At 38.6% G+C, this 16,123-nt stretch overlaps 1 protein-coding gene across 13 annotated transcripts in view; it reads left to right on the forward strand.

Annotated features, from left to right (window-relative positions):
• Positions 1-16,123, forward strand: part of Erc1 (ELKS/RAB6-interacting/CAST family member 1) — a 350,007-nt gene that overhangs the window by 54,835 nt on the left and 279,049 nt on the right. For all 13 annotated transcript variants that reach the window (XR_012911589.1, XR_012911591.1, XR_012911592.1 and 10 more), the window contains one exon: positions 7,678-8,094. Coding sequence is in view for 9 of the 13 variants with exons in the window: in XM_075982955.1 (XP_075839070.1) it covers positions 7,678-8,094 (417 nt within the window). In the remaining 4 variants the exon portion in view is untranslated. The remainder of the gene's footprint in view (positions 1-7,677; positions 8,095-16,123) is intronic.

The raw sequence follows: 16,123 nt of genomic DNA on the forward strand, positions 1-16,123 counted from the left end.
TTCCTGTTGGTGTTGTGATGATTCTATGAGCCCAGCAGTGCTGGATTCCCTGCCAGCGTGTGTGAACTAATGAAACAGCGTCATTCTTCATGTCACTCAGGTCCACCCCAGTCTTGTGTGCTTTTGTTTAATTGGTAGTCTGGATCACCTACCTGCCTTTGCTACAGGGAATGTAGGAGTTTGTGAGTTTTCACTTTTACATAAAGCAGGACTCTTAAAGGATGTTATTGTTATTTAATACTTATTTTGTGTGGGCTGAGTATTTTGCCGTAGTATATGCACTCTGTGCATGCCTCGTGCCTGTGGAAATCAGCAGAGGGTGTCAGAGCCCCGGAACTGGAGTTAGGATTGGTTGTGAACCACAGTATAGTACTGAAAGCTGGACCTATGTCCTCTGCAAGGGCAATTTGTGCTTTAACCCACTGAGCCATCTCTCCCGTCTCTGACCATAAGTTTAAGTTGAACTTCAGCTACATAGTGAGTTTGAAGTCAGCCTGGGATACTTTAGACCCTTTCCTAAAAAACAGAACAAAACAAAAAGCACAACCCTATGTATTAGAACTTTGATAGTGTGTGTCTGTTTCTGAGACAGAGTCTGCCTGACTTGGAACTCAGAGTGATCCACCTGCCTCTGCCTATTGATGGCTGGAACTAAAGGCGCCTAAATGGTATTATTTACTTGGAAGACATTGTAATCGCACTTAAAAAAATTGTCATATAAAATACTTTAAATGGTGAGCATCTTTAAATAGTTTTTTAAAATTAATGCTTGCTGTATTTTATGAGAAATGTCCTTGCCTACTTTAAGTTTTATTTTTCTTTTTTTAAAATATTTATTTATTTATTATATATACAATATTCTGTTGTGTGTCTGCCTGCAGGCCAGAAGAGGGCATCAGATCTCATTGCAGATGGTTGTGGGCCACCATGTGGTTGCTGGTAATTGAACTCAGGACCTTTGGAAGAACAGGCAATGCTCTTAACCACTGAGCCATCTCTCCAGCCCCCTAAATTTTATTTTTCTTTACTGATAAAAGGTGACTCAAGTATTAAATTATTTTTTGCAACACATTTTATAAGTAAGTTTAAAAGTCAGTAGTTTATAATATAGGTATTTTTACAGTTATGTAATGACTATCAGTTTCTATAACATTTCACTTTTGGAAAGTTAGGAATTTGGGAGAAAATACTCCCTCTCTAAGTTAATAACCAGACAATAATGAAAACCATTGCCTTGGGAGATTGGTTGCATAGTCCCAGGTCATTGTGCCTGCTCCAGCACATACTGGGGGTGCATGAGTAGAAATGCTGTCTGCTGTATTGAGACTGTGCAGAGGAATGCATCTTGAAGTACCTGGAGAGGGGGAGGTAGTTCTGGAAGTAGTATGCAGTTTTAATTTTCTAAAGGTAAAGAAAGTATTCTTGGTATTTTTTCCTCTTTTGTTTGTTTTGTCTTGAGATTGTTTCCCCATGTAGCCCTGGCTTCTGAAACTCCATATGTAACCCAGACTACCCCTGAACTTGTAGTTGTCTTCCTGCCTCTGTCTCCCCAGTTCTGGGAGTATAGATGTGACACCAAGCTTTACATAAGTGTCCTTGTTTTTTACATAGTAATTCTGTCTCTGCTCTTTGTCTAAAAAAGTTGTTGATGAATCCACAGGATTCTGGTTCAGTAACAGTCTTCTCTTTACCATAATTATGCATGAACTAATGTCATTACAGAAACAAACTTCAGAACCAAAAAGACTGTGTGTTTTGTAGTTTGCCTCCTTTGTTGTATTTTTATCTTAGTCACTGGATTTCAGAGTAGTTGCCATAGCTGGTGTGTCAGTTTGACATTTTGATTTCAAAGATCCTATTATAATCTTGTTCCAAATGTCAAAAGGTTCCTCAGTGATGGGCTTAAGCTCCCACTGATGCTTGTTAGAATGTAAGATGATTTTATAGATTCCCCATATCCTTGTATAGAGCTTAAATGAGAGCTGTTGCTCAATGGAGCTTTTATTTATCGATTTCAGGTTATTGGCTAAATTTTGCACTGTGCTGACTTTGAACTTGATTACATTCTAGAGGTAGGATGGAAAAGCAATTTTTAAAGCAAGAAGATTTTACATACAAAAGCAGTCACAAAACTATTGCTTATCAGTGTTTAAATGTCCCATATTAGTGTATGTTTCAGTGTTGAGCAAATTTCTTAGTCTACTAGTGTAAGTCAACATAGAGAGCTCATGTCTTGATGAGTGCAAAGCCAAATTGAGCAGTCAGGACATAAAAAGTGGAGAAAGATTTATTACCTGCAGCAGGCCAGGAGAGCTGGGGAGTTATTTTCAGAGCAGTGCCCTCCTCTGACAAAGGAAGGATGTGATTTTATTCACCTAGCCTATAAATATTCATAGAAGTGCTGGATCATTTCTAAATGTGCCCAGTTAGCAAAGTCCATTCCTGAACATGTTCAGTGTAAGGTCATGAAGCACATGTTTAAAAGATTAAAGTGATAGGCAGGAGTGCTCTCAACTTGCTCTGAAAAGTTTGACTGCAAACAGTGGAATGTCCAGTTCAAAGATGTGCTAATACAGCAGATTGCTTCTGATATTCTCTGTCTTACTTACTGGCTAGCACGAGCCAGGAAACACGTTAGCTTATGGAATGCTCACATAGTTGTAATGAATGTATCTTGAATAGAGACCAACTTAATTACTGAGGAATTGATTTTCAAGTCTTTAGAAGGGTGTGTCCTTCAAGGAACACTGAGAAGGATATTGATCTGTGCTTGTGAGAAGAATGTTGTATCTAGTTTCCTTTGTTATAAGCACATGTGTATTATCTTTAGGAAGCAGTTGTACTTAGCACTGTTGCTTTTCCATTTACAAATTCAATAATACATTAATGGGTAAATATTTTTTCTCATTGTAAATTAATAAATATATAGAATACAGAAATTTTTGCAGAGAAAGTCTAATTCCTGTAATTCTCTGATGTAGATGTGTGTATATATGTATGTGAGTATGTGAATGCACACGTTATATATATATGTGTGTGTATACACACATACAACATGCAAACATTTGCAGACATTCTGTTCCCGAGTTGGCTTATCAGGCAGAACATTCTTTTTTATATTAATAAAACAACACAAAAATTCCAGGGAGCTGGAGAAATTGCTTAGTGATTAACAGAATGTACTGCTCTTATAGAGGATCCAAGTTGAGTTCCCAACACCCAGATTGGATGGCTCATAGCCTGCTGTGACTCCAGCTCCAGAGTAGCCAAACACCTGTGCATGCATGCGCACACAGACATGTCAGAATGTCATACTTTTAGCCATCTTCTATTGTTGATATTAATATTTTTGTTTTTCATATGTAATACTACTATGGCTATCTTGGCTAGTGTATTTTGTATTTCTATATTTTCTGTGATACATTATTGTTTAAAAAGTTGAATGTTTTTCCCAAAGATGACCTAAATGAATTAAAAGAAAGAACCAGTTTTAGTGTACATTGTGTATTATTTAAAAATTTAACGTCTTTATAACTTTTAGTTTGTAATAAGAAAAAAGCTATTGAAAACAAGTCTACAACTTGTATTACCTTGTATTTAGAAGTATGTTTAAAATATATTTTGGGATTCTTTACTGTGATACAACTATGCTTTCAAAATGAAAGGGTTTTGGCTGGGGTAGCTCAGCGATGGAGTATTTGCCTAGCATGCACAGCAAATACTGACAACAGTGTGGTGAAATGGAGCCATTTACTGTTTGAAGTGAAAACTGGTACGTTTAGATGGAAGTAAATATGGAGGCTTCCTAAAAAACTAAAAGAACTATCACGTGACCTTACTCTACCGTGTTTGCGCATATACCCAAAGCCTCCATATCCTACCACAGTTTCTTTTGCTGTTTACAGTAACAAGGAAATGGATTCAGCTTAGATGTTCATAGATAAATGACTAGATAAAGAAAATATGGTCCATATATATGCACAATAATTTTTTATTTAGCTATAAAGAAAAATGAAATTTGTAGGAAAATTGACAAAAATAGAAAATATGTATTAAGTGTGGTGATCCAGGCCCAGAAAGAGAAATATCATGTGTTCTCTTTCATCTGCTGAGCCTAGCTTCTAATTGTTAAATGTAAACATGTAGGTGGGAGTAGGCGCAGAAGAGCCAGGAAACTGGAAGGAGCTGGCTTCTGAAATGAGCAAAAAGAATCTGTAAGGAAGGGGTGTGGGGAGTGAAGTAGACTGGATGTCCTATGGAAGAGGAAGTCAGGCAGATACTGTTGCACAAGGGACATTGGGGATTGAGGAGTGGACTGGGCAGGGAGGAGAATCAACCCAAACCAATTAGGTATGAAAATGCCTTAAGGAAAACTGTATTTTGTAGGTTAAAATTTAAAAAGTTACTGTAAAAAAATAGATTTTTAAAGGTTTTGTTCCTGTATAGAGAAATGTAAAATTTCTATGTTGATGTTTTTTATATTTTCTTTTTAATCATGTGTTTAGTGTGTATTTTTGAGTGTGTTTGTGCACGGACAATACTTGTTCTTTACTGCTGAGTCAACTCTCCAGCCCCTTTATATTGCTCTTATATTCACTCGTCTGGTTTTATGCTTAATTATACAACTGTTTTCATAATTTCTCACATTTTCCTCATACAATCTTTGGGTAAGAGTTTGTTTATTCACTTCTTCTTTGTATTAGGTTTTATTTATTTATCTTACCACATTGGTTAGCCCTTCTGTAAGATTTTAGCTTGATGGTGATAGCAGATGCCCCTGTTATGATTTTAAAGTGGGTTCTTCTAAAATTTGTCCAGTTTCCTTTTGGGCTCTTTCCCCTCTTCTAAAATAGTTGGCAGCAGGTGGGTTTTTTTGAGTGAGGTTGTGGAAGCAGTACTTTTGATAAAGTAAAGTTTTCTCAATTGTAGCCTGAAGTGGGGGTGTTGCCTTGTGTGTCACTGAAGGAATTGCCTCTGAGTAGAGCTAATGAAGTTGACACATCACTAGTTCTATCTTCCTTCTCCAAAACAGTAATTGTCCTGCCACAGTTAAGTGTGTGTAACTTAGATTACTTCTGATCTCAGTGAATTGATAATGTTAACAAGACAGAGGAATAACCACACTTAGAAATCATTCTCCTCTTGAATTAAACTTTTAATAGATTTCTGTTTTGGACTCAGTAGCTGAGGCTGGTTTCAATTCTTCTGCCTCCCAGGGATGAGATTATAGGGGTGAACCAACACTCTTAGTTTAACTTCTGACATTTTCTTTTGCAGGGCTTTCTCTGAGAGCTGTTTGTATTTTGAACAATAAGCTTTCGGGAATCAGCATTTCCATACATCTTTTTATAGAGACCACTAACGTCCAACTGCTATTAAATATTTGAAATCTGTTGCTGGAATTTAAATGAATTTTGAAAATTACATTCATACATTGTAACACGTGGGCCTGCTTGTTGGGAGTTCCCACAGTCAGTAACCCCTAAAGAAATTACACAGAGGTCTACATAATTTATAAACTGATTGGCCCATTAGCTCAGACTTCGTACTAGCTCTTATAATGTACATTAACCCATTATTCTTATCTTTGCTTGCCACATGGCTCAGTACCTTTTTCAGTGGGGCAGGTCACATCCTGCTTCTTCCGTGGTCTGGACAGGACTGCGGAAAGAGCTTCCTTCTTCCCAGACTACTCCTGTTCTCATTGCCCCACCTCTACTTCCTGTCTGGTTTTCCCACCTATACTTCCTGCCTGGCTATCAGCCAATCAGCGTTTAGTTAAAATATAATCAACAGAATATAGAACTGTCCCACACCAATACACTAAAATATCTGGTAGTTTATTTGTAATTTTATCCATGTTAGAAAACATAACCAATGATTTTTAGAGTTTGAATATTACCAGAAATAAAATTTACTGCTTGCTAAGCAAATAATACCAAAATCAGAGACTAAAAAGAAAAGACTATTTGTCTTTATATGAAAGCCAACCAAACAAAACAACATAAATCTAGTCTGGAGCCAGGGCATAGCTAGGTGGTAGAATACTGGCCTAGCATGAGCAAGTCCTAGGTTTGATCCCTAGTACTATAAATGTGTGTGTGTGTTTGTGTGTGTGCGTGTGCGCACACACACATACACACTAAAGTCATCATAAGTGATCTGAGGAGAAAGCTCAGTGGGTAATGGTGCTGCTGCCAAACTGCTGGTGTTGGGTTTGATTTCCAGAACAATATGGTAGAAGGAGAGAACTGACTCTTGAAAGTTGTCCTCTGACCTCCATACTTGCACCATAGCTGGCGCCCACATATATGCTCATGCTCTCTTTCCCTTTCCCTCTCTCATACACAGAGTAAGTAAAAATGTTATAAAAATCATAAGTAGTGCTAAGTGGCGAATGACACAATTGGAAAGATTTGTGGCATACACAGAAAATGAAAGTTTATTTTGCTAATGTTGCGTAAAGAATTACCTCCCTACTAGAATACTAGTATCTTAGCTACTTTTCGGTTGCCGTGATAAAATACCCCAACAGTAGCAATGTAAAAAGGGGAGGGTTTACTTTGGCTTACAATTTGAGGTGCAATGGAACAGCTGGTCAGGTTGTTCCCAGGTTGGAAAGCAGAGAGAGATACATGTTGGTGCTAGTCTCGCTTTCTCCTTTTTGTCTAGTTTAGAACTGAAGCCTAGGGACTGGCACCGCTCACCTCCGTTAACCTCACCAGTGGCCTTTACAGGTGTGTTTGCTAGCTTGCCTGTTAGATAGTTCCAGATCACTTCAAGTTGACAGTTAACACGGTCACTTCTCAGTAAAATTGAAATGGTTTACCAAAGAATTACATTCACTCAGTCAAAGAATGTAATGTTACTTTGCCAGGGATTGGGAAAAAAGAAATATGGAGAGTTACTTATTATCAGTGTCCATAAATTTCCAGCGAAGCAAGATGAATAAGCTGTAGAGAGAGATTGAGTACAGCGTTGTTTGTACCTGCGGTCAGCAACAGCATTTTAGACCCTTAAAGTCCTTATGAAGATAGGGTTTATGTTAAGTAGTTTTACTTTTTGATTCGTGTGTATCACTTTTGCCTTAAACTTGAGATACTCCTGCTTTAGTCCAGTCCTCCAAATGCTGATATGTAGGGATATACTATTATGCCTGATTTTGGTGTTTGTCTGTGCATTCATGAGTTTGTGTGGATGTATGCGATGATATTGAAGGTTAAATTATAATTAAAAAGTTATATATAACCACTCATTAAATACTAGTACTTGCTAATTAATGTTTACAATAATTAAAAGTCATCTTGTGTTTTGAAATATTTTTGTATTTTGAGACAAATTTTGTTCTTATTCCTGATGATATAGTCTTCTCTGTCCCTTTAAGATACCTTCTATTAAATTTTGAGATGTCTAGATTGTGGCTTTTTTATTGTGGCTTATAAAAGTAAAGGACTGCTGTACTTATTTTCCTGGTGGGAATAAGCACAAATTAAATTGCTGATAATTGTGGATTATTACCATAATTTTAAAATTTGAATTAAGAGAGAATAAGGTGAATACTAATTTGCTGAATGCAGATTTCTGAGAACCCTTACAGCTATTTTTAGCTGCCTGCAAGCTGCTCTGTCTTTGCTAATTGAGGGGAAAGCTGATTTTTTTTTTTTGTGATGTTCCCAGCACATGCAGATGACGATCCAGGCTCTCCAGGATGAGTTGCGGATTCAGAGGGACTTGAATCAGCTGTTTCAACAGGATAGTAGCAGTAGGACTGGAGAGCCTTGTGTGGCAGAGCTGACGGAGGAGAACTTCCAGAGGCTGCACACTGAGCATGAGCGGCAAGCCAAAGAGCTGTTTCTTCTGCGGAAGACCCTGGAAGAAATGGAGCTGCGAATTGAAACTCAAAAGCAAACCCTAAGTGCTCGGGATGAGTCCATTAAGAAGCTTCTGGAGATGTTACAGAGCAAAGGGCTTTCTGCCAAAGCTACAGAGGAAGACCATGAAAGAACAAGACGGCTGGCAGAGGCAGAGATGCACGTCCACCACCTAGAAAGTCTTTTGGAGCAAAAGGAAAAAGAGAATAATATGTTGAGAGAGGTGAGTGACTACCTTTCCTGTTACAGTTTCCTGATTGTCTTTTTCCCTCATTAATCAGAATCTTGACCTAGATAAATTTATGTGCTCTGCTGTGCTGCTCACTAGGAAATTTGTCTTTTGTGTTTTAGCGCTTCACTGATTTCTTTCTTTTTGAATGGAATGACATCATCTGGCATATATGTTACTCATTAACATACCCACTCCTGTAAACCTACATGTGATTCCTAGGGGCTTCTGAGTCACTGGAAGGATGTAGGATTGTTTTAATTTGTTACTTGCTTCTCTATTTGTTCATAGAGACAGACAGCAAAACCAGAATCAGGAGAGCAGTTAACTACTGCTCAGTTAAAAAGAGACAGTGCACTGCTACCTCAGTTCACCTTTTGGTGAAACTTAAGCAGTAATGAATGTTTTCCTTGGTTTCCCTGGAAATGTCTGCCTTGCTGTGAAAGATATGTGTTAAAAATCATTTGTCATGGAGGTGTAGCCAGAGGTGTGATATAGATGTTCTGGTGGAAGCTCAATCCCAATCCCCCTTCTCCATCTCTTTCTGAACCCTGATGCAACCTAGAAAGCCCAGCAAAGAATGACCCCACCCCCAGAGATGCTCAAGACCACTCCCACAGGGTATTTAAACTGCCCCCCCAGAAAACAGACATGGTTTTTCAGTCTCTTTTCCATCTCCTCTCTGGCGGGGGGTGGGGTGGGGCAGGCTGGAAAGTCATCTGGGAGCATTTTATCCTTTAAACCTGGGCTTTTTCTAATTCTGTTTGGTTTGGTCTGATTTGGATGGCTGCATTGGCAGAGAGGCTTATGGGGTGCAGAAACCAATAGAGACACATTGTTTTAGAGGAAACAGACTTAGTCTGGCTCTGTGATTAGACCTTACTTTCTGAGGCAATGTCATTTTAAGAAAGCGTAAAGGAAGAATTCATCTTACCTGGAGGTGTTTTAAAAGCTGCAGTAGATTTTATAAATCTTGTATCTTAGGGTTTCTACTGCTATGATTAAACTCAATGACCAAAAGCAACTTGGGGAAAAAAAGGGTTTATTTTATTTACAGTTTATATCACAGTTCATCACTTAGAGAAGCCAGGATAAGAACTCAAGCAGAGCAGGAACCAGGGGGGCAAGAGCTTATGCAGAGGCCTTGGAGGGGTACTGCTTACTTCCTTGCTTCCTATGGTTTGCTCAGCCTGTTTTCTTATAGAGCCCCAGACCAACTTCCCAGTGATAGCACCACCCACAATGGACTGGGCCCTCCCAATATCTATCACTATTATAAAATGCACTATGGAGTTGTCCACAGGTCAGTCTGGTGGGGGCATATTCTCTGTTGGGGTTCCCTCTTCCAAAATGACTTCTCACCTGTGTCAAGTTGACATAAACCTAGCCATTGCTTCTAGTTAGACATAAAATTCATTTTAGCTTCTCTGGTGTTACAGGCACATACTGCCATAACTAGCTAACTTTCACATTTTAATGGGGGCCAGGTGGGGATCCTCATTGTTAGGATGAGTCTGAATAATTCTTTTTAACATGATTTGAGAGGAAGGAAAATAAAAAAAAAACAAACATATTCAACTGGGCAGTGGTGATGCATGCCTTTAATCCCAGCACTTGGGAGACAAGGCAGGCAGATCCATGAGTTGGAAGCCAGCCTGGTCTGCATAGCGAGTTACAGAATAGCCAAGACCATACAGAGAAATCTTATCCTGAAAAAACAAAACAAAAACTGACACTCTTTAAAAGTGAAAATGCCAGGTGTATGTAAGGAAAAATTATGGAACAGACACAAACTTGGGTATGTCTTCCTTACAACTATAATTTCCTGCTTTAGGAATTCTAAATTTTTTTGTGGCTTCTGAATATTTCAGCCTATCCCAGTAGTTTAGGAATTAATAAATGCCAAATAATCAAGGGCTATGGAAAGCCACATTTTTTGGTCTGTGAACAATTAGAAATATATTGAGCTCAAAAATACTGAAAAAAAAACCCTTGAGGTTTGATAACTTTTTTAAAATAATAAATTTTATAAATAAATTTTGTACATGATATGGGAAATTATATTCCCTTGTGAATATACCACCAAACAGTTCAAGGCTGCTATTTGTAGCATAATATCTTATAAGAAATATAGTCATGCTACTTAAAATTGTTTGAGGGCAAGTGGACACAGTGCCTTTGGAAATGCTTATTTATTTTCTTACTTTCTTCAAGACTTAGCTCACACGTCAATTCTGCAGTGAAGTTTTCATGTACATGTGTTGCATGTACATGTAGTAGAAGTGACCATATCACTGAAATCATACACATGTATTTCTTCAATGTTTACTTGCCATTTTTCACTGAGGTTATATGCTTTCTGTCTTTATTTAGGTTAGTATAACAAAAATACTCTAGATGCTTGTTTCATGCTTCATAGTTCTGGAGACTAGAGGTCCAAGACCAGGTCACCAGTGACAGGTGAGGACCCACTTCTTACTTTTGGACAGCACTCTTCCTGATATGTCAGTGGTAAGAAAGAGTAAGAGAGTCCCTTGGGGTCCTTCTAATAAACAATAAGATTGTCCTTAAAACCTAATTACTAAGCAAAGAACCCACCTCCTAATAATGTTTTGTTAGAGATATAGGATTTGAGCATGTGAGTTGGAGTGTCCAAATCACTTTTCCTTTTTGAGACAGACTCTTACTAACTAACTCTGGCTGTCCTTGGACACCCCCCCGCCCCGCCCCAAAACCTCAAAGTTTCTAGATACAATATTATACATTTTTACTACCAGACCAAATAAATGCCTAATAAAATAAAAACTGAATGATGCTTTTATAGTCTGGTAAAGTAGCAAACAGTATAGTGAATGTATATTAGAAAGCATTCTGCTTACTAGTGAAGTTCTATACTGAAGTTAGGAAGAGGTAGGAATGGTTGTACTAAATGATGTTTAACAGTGTGGTAGTTTGAATATAACTGACCTCGATAATCTTGTAGGGGGTGACACTATTAGGAGTTGTGGCTTTGTTTGAGTGGGTGTGGCCTTGTTGGAGGAAGTGTGTCACTGTGGGGGCGGGTTTTGAGCTTTCCTATGCTCAGGAATCTTGCCCAGTGAGTCAATCAACTTCCTGTTCCCTGCTAGATGTAGGTCTCTCAGTTACTCCTCCTCCACCACCACCACATCTGCCTGTGTGCCTCTGTGCTCCCCACCATGATGATAATGAACTGAAACTCTGAAACTGTAAGCAAGCCACCCCAATCAAATGTTTTCTTTCTACGAGTCGCTGTAGTCATGGTGTCTCCTCCACAGCAATAGAAACCCTGACTAAGGCAGACAGCATTCTTGAAGTTTTATCTGTTTGTCCCAATTAGAGAAGGGAATGGAGGAAATCATATCAGTAATAGAAAGGATGGGGCTCAATTTTCATTATTGCAGAAATAATATATACATGTCATTTCCCTTAATTTTATCAATTTACTGTATCTATACTGGGAATTCTCTGGAAAGTCTGGGAAGACTTATGCAGGTAGGCGAGTGGATTTTTAATCCATTGGTGGTGTATATCTGTAATACCAGGACTTGCAGACACTGATAGAATTTAAAGTTTAAGGCCAGTGTGACCAAGGAAAACAGAATAGAATCTGGAGATAATGCAGTGTTAAGTATGTGATGAATATTTTGAGATAATGACCATCATTTAAAAAATACGTAGTTATGTAAAATTAAGTTCTAGATGAAGTAAAGAACTACGTAAAAAGAGACACTAGAAGAAAACATAAACAAAACCCTTATTAAATCTAATCTTTAACATGAAAGACTCCTTGCTATAGCAAGAACATTAATAAATTAAACGTGTATATTAGAAGATATAATTTACAAAGATGAAGTGATACCCCAGGGCATAGATTCTAACATGTGCCTTACCTTACCGACAGACTAGTTTCTAAAGCAGCAAGAGGCTAGAGGCACTTGCTCCTACTTTCTCTTTCATTTATTCCCTTACCCAACAATAATTAATTAAGCCCTTAGCGTGTATTTGATCTTATACATCAAATGGAGATAAATTTTTATGGCCCGTGTCCTTCTAAGACTCCCAGCTTTGAGCTGCATGGCTCTGCAGTGGAGAGTGCTTCCTGTACTCTCGTTCGGCACGTGTAGGAGTGGTGTGCCTTGCAGACCCGGGCTTCTCAGAGTTGGTAAATGACATCAGTAAAAGAACATTTGTGATATCATCAGTACAATCTTCTGTTTCATTTATGAACATGATTCTGCATACTGCACCAAAATTATAACTAAAAATTTGATTAAGTACTATCTTTGTGTGTTGAAGTTTCATTGTTGTTTGAACTTGGATTTTCTGTTGGTAATGGAATTATATCATTGCTTGACTTGCTATATTTTGTGCAGTGCTGTCCCTTTTTTATGTTAGATGAGTGAGGACATCTGTTGGACAAGCAGTAAATTACGGGCCATATTTGCTTAGTGCTTTGGTACTAATACTTAATACTTGGAGAATAGAGCAAACTTCAAGAACTAAATTATGATTGTCAATATCTTGGTAGAAGATATTGAAGTTGGCTGTGGAATTTAAAGAAAATCTTTTTTCCTATGTGTACAAAGCATTGCAACTCAATTATATATTTAAGACCTTTTTGCCTCTTTTTGTGTTGTTTTTGTTTGTATTGTTTTGTTTTTTGGGAAGGGTTCTGGCGAGTTGTGTCAATTCATACCAGGCTACATGTTCTTGTAATGAATTAAACATTCTATTTGGCTGTTTATTTTGTTTATTATAATGTTTTAATTAAGATTTTGTTAGTACAGATTTTCTCCTTTTAGGATTTATAAAAATGTTTGAGGTTAAAAGTGATAATAGCTATATAGATTCTAGGCTGTGAATTTTGAATTTTTGGCTAGCATATTTGACAAGTGCCTGTGAGCTTTCTTGGCAGTTTTAAGTTGTAAGAATAAAAAAGGAATAGAGATGTATAGAGAAACAGCCATTGGATTGGGGATGTATCTTAGTTGATTTAATCTTAGCATTGCATAAACCCCTGGGAGGTGGAGGCAGCAGGCTTAGGAATACAAAGGTCAGTTGTATCTACATAGGGAATTTAAGGCTACCCTGGTCTATATGAGATCTTGTCTCATAATAGAAGATAACAGAAGCAACAATAGTTAATAGGAGGAATTAGAATGAAAAATAATCCCAATATTAATGTTTGATGTTTTGTAGTGATTTTGGAAAATGAGAACAGTACATACCTTGCTTATTCAGATATTTCCTACTACTTTTGTTTTTTCTTTAAAATTTATTTATTTTTTACTTTATGTGCATTGGCATTTTGCCTACATGTATGTCTGTGTGAAGGTGTCAAATCCCCTGGAACTGGAGTTACAGACAGTTGTGAGCTGCCGTATGGGTGCTGGGAATTGAACCCTGGTCCTCAAAGAGCCGCCAGTGTTTTAACCACTGAGCCATCTCTGCAGCCCCTATTCTTGTTTTTAAAATTGTGTCTCTTTCCTCACATTTCCACTTTGTCAAGAAGATAGGTTTTCTCAGTATGAAGTAGCTGCCAGAGATGACAAAGGGCTGTGGGCCCACACTGTTCATCACTGGATAAGAGGCGGTAGCAAACAGGTAGTTAGGAGCCTGTTTCCTTTCCTTTCATTTCCGTCTCTTCTGTGAATGCAGTACAATAATCTAGAACTTGTGTGGATGATTGACTCTGTGAGGGGACTGCACAAACATTTGGCCTAAGAGCATTGAGAGCTGAAACCCGAAATTTGAAAATAGAGAAACATCAGACTTTTAAGTGCTACTTTCAGTCATAAATGCTACTTTCTTTCAGTCATGTTGATAAAAATCAGCAAATGGCATTCGTGATTGGACTTAAGGCCTTGCACATCCTAGGCGAAGGGCTGTACTGTTGAATAGATATACATTATTCTTATAATTATTATTTTATGGTTATAGAGATTGAACCTAGGGTCTAATGCATGCCAGGCAAGTGCTGTACCATTGAGCTAATTCTCCAGCTTATTTCTTTTAAATGAAAGAATCTACTGCAGAAAAGGAACATAAATTGTTCCTAATTTGTTTTCACATTTTAGGTTACCCATTCTTTGATAAATTACAGCAGATAACATATTTCTTATTTACACTAGAAACTGTGATGTTAGTAAAAATTCAAATAATTCAATCCATTATTTCTGTTGGAAGCTTCACCCAGCTTCTGGCATCCATATTCCATATCTAGGCTGTTCTGATGGAAGCTCCACCCCAAGCCCCCTCCCCCATCTCTTTCCAAACCCTGCTCATTTCAGAAAGCCCACCAAAGGTTGACCCTCCACCAGAGATGCTCAAGACCACTCCCACAGGGTACTTAAACTGCCCCCCAGAACAGACACGTGGTTTTCAGGTCTTCCTTTCCCATCTCCTCTCTGGAGGACTGGAAAATCATCCGGGAGTGTTTTATTCATTAAACCTGGGCTGTTTCTAATTTGGTTTGATTTGGTCTGGTTTGGATTGCTGCATTGGCGGAGAGACTTATTGGGGTGTAGGAACTTTTAACATAATTCTATCCATGTGTATTTATATAAACTACTCATATTTATTAAAATTAAAATATATATCTATTTAAAAGATAGTCTCACTGTGTAGACAGGCAGGCTTTGAACTCAGATTCTCCTGCCTCTTGAGTGCTGAAGTTAAAGGCATGAGCCACTGTGCCCAGCTTGTACCCATAATTTATTTTTCTTTGCCCTCTTCTCGCCTTATTCCACCCCCTCTTTCCTCCTTTTCTTTTCCAATTCCTTTCTCTTCACCTATCCTCTTTCCCTTCTCCCCTTGGCCCTCTCTTCCTTTCCTCTGACCCTCTCCTTTCTTTGCCCCTTCCCCCTTCTCTCTCCCTTCCCTCCCCCGTTTTCTCTTTTCTTTCCTTTTCCCCCTCCTTTCCTCTCCCCTCTTTTTTCTGTCCTTTTTCCTCTCATCTTTCTTCTCTCCCTGTTGTCTGCCCTTCCCCTTTCTTCTGCTTTCCTTCGCTTGTCTTTCCCTTTCCTGCCCTGACTTCATGTTCTCTCCGGTTTCTCCATATAGTCCAGTCAAATTCTCCATACCTGTCTCTTGTCTCAGCTCCCTTACTGCTGGAATTACATCATCATGCCCAAGTCCAAGGTGTGTCTGAATGTGTGTGTGAGAGTGTGTTTGTATTGTGTTGTGTATGTGTATTTATAAAAGCCAGCCTGAGGTATTGTTCCTCAGGAGCTGTAGCCTTCTTTTCTTCTCTTCTCTTCTCTTCTCTTCTCTTCTCTTCTCTTCTCTTCTCTTCTCTTCTCTTCTCTTCTCTTCTCTTCTCTTCTCTTCTCTTCTCTTCTCTTCCCTCCCTCCCTCCCTCCCTCCCTCCCTCCCTCCCTCCCTCCCTCCCTCCCTCCTTCTCTCTCTCTCTCTCTCTCTCTCTCTCTCTCTCTCTCTCTCTCTCTCTTTCTCTCTCTCTCTCTCTCTCGTGTTTTGTTTTTGACGGGTTTCTCTTTGTAGCCCTGGTTGTCCTGGCACTCACTCTGTGTAGACCAGGCTGGCCTCAAACAGAGATCTGCCTGCCTCTGCCTCCTGAGTACTGGGATTAAAGGTGTGAGCCACCATGCCCAGCTTCTTTGTCTTTTGAGAAAGCTTCTCACCGAACTGGACTTGCCTAGCTGGCTAGAATCATACGGATTCTGGGGATCTCACTTGGATCCTTATGCTCGCAGGAACACTGTACCACCTGAGCTGTCTCCAGTGCCCAAGTTGTAGATTATTTACATGATTTTCTTTTACATGCTTTTACATGTACATGTGTTTACATTTCAGCCAATAGGGATGAAATGAAGTGAACAAATAGTACATTCTTCTTCTTATACGTGTTTGAATAGTAATTTACTTCTATTTCCAGAGCTTCGCCCATTATTTACAGGGTATGAGCCAGAGGCTTATTATGCTCAGTGGGAACAGGGAGATTGTCAGCCCTGAATGCAAGATGTTTTTACAGTGAGGTTTAACG

The sequence above is a fragment of the Microtus pennsylvanicus genome, chromosome 8, assembly GCF_037038515.1.
Source record: "Microtus pennsylvanicus isolate mMicPen1 chromosome 8, mMicPen1.hap1, whole genome shotgun sequence".
Lineage (NCBI taxonomy): Eukaryota > Metazoa > Chordata > Mammalia > Rodentia > Cricetidae > Microtus > Microtus pennsylvanicus.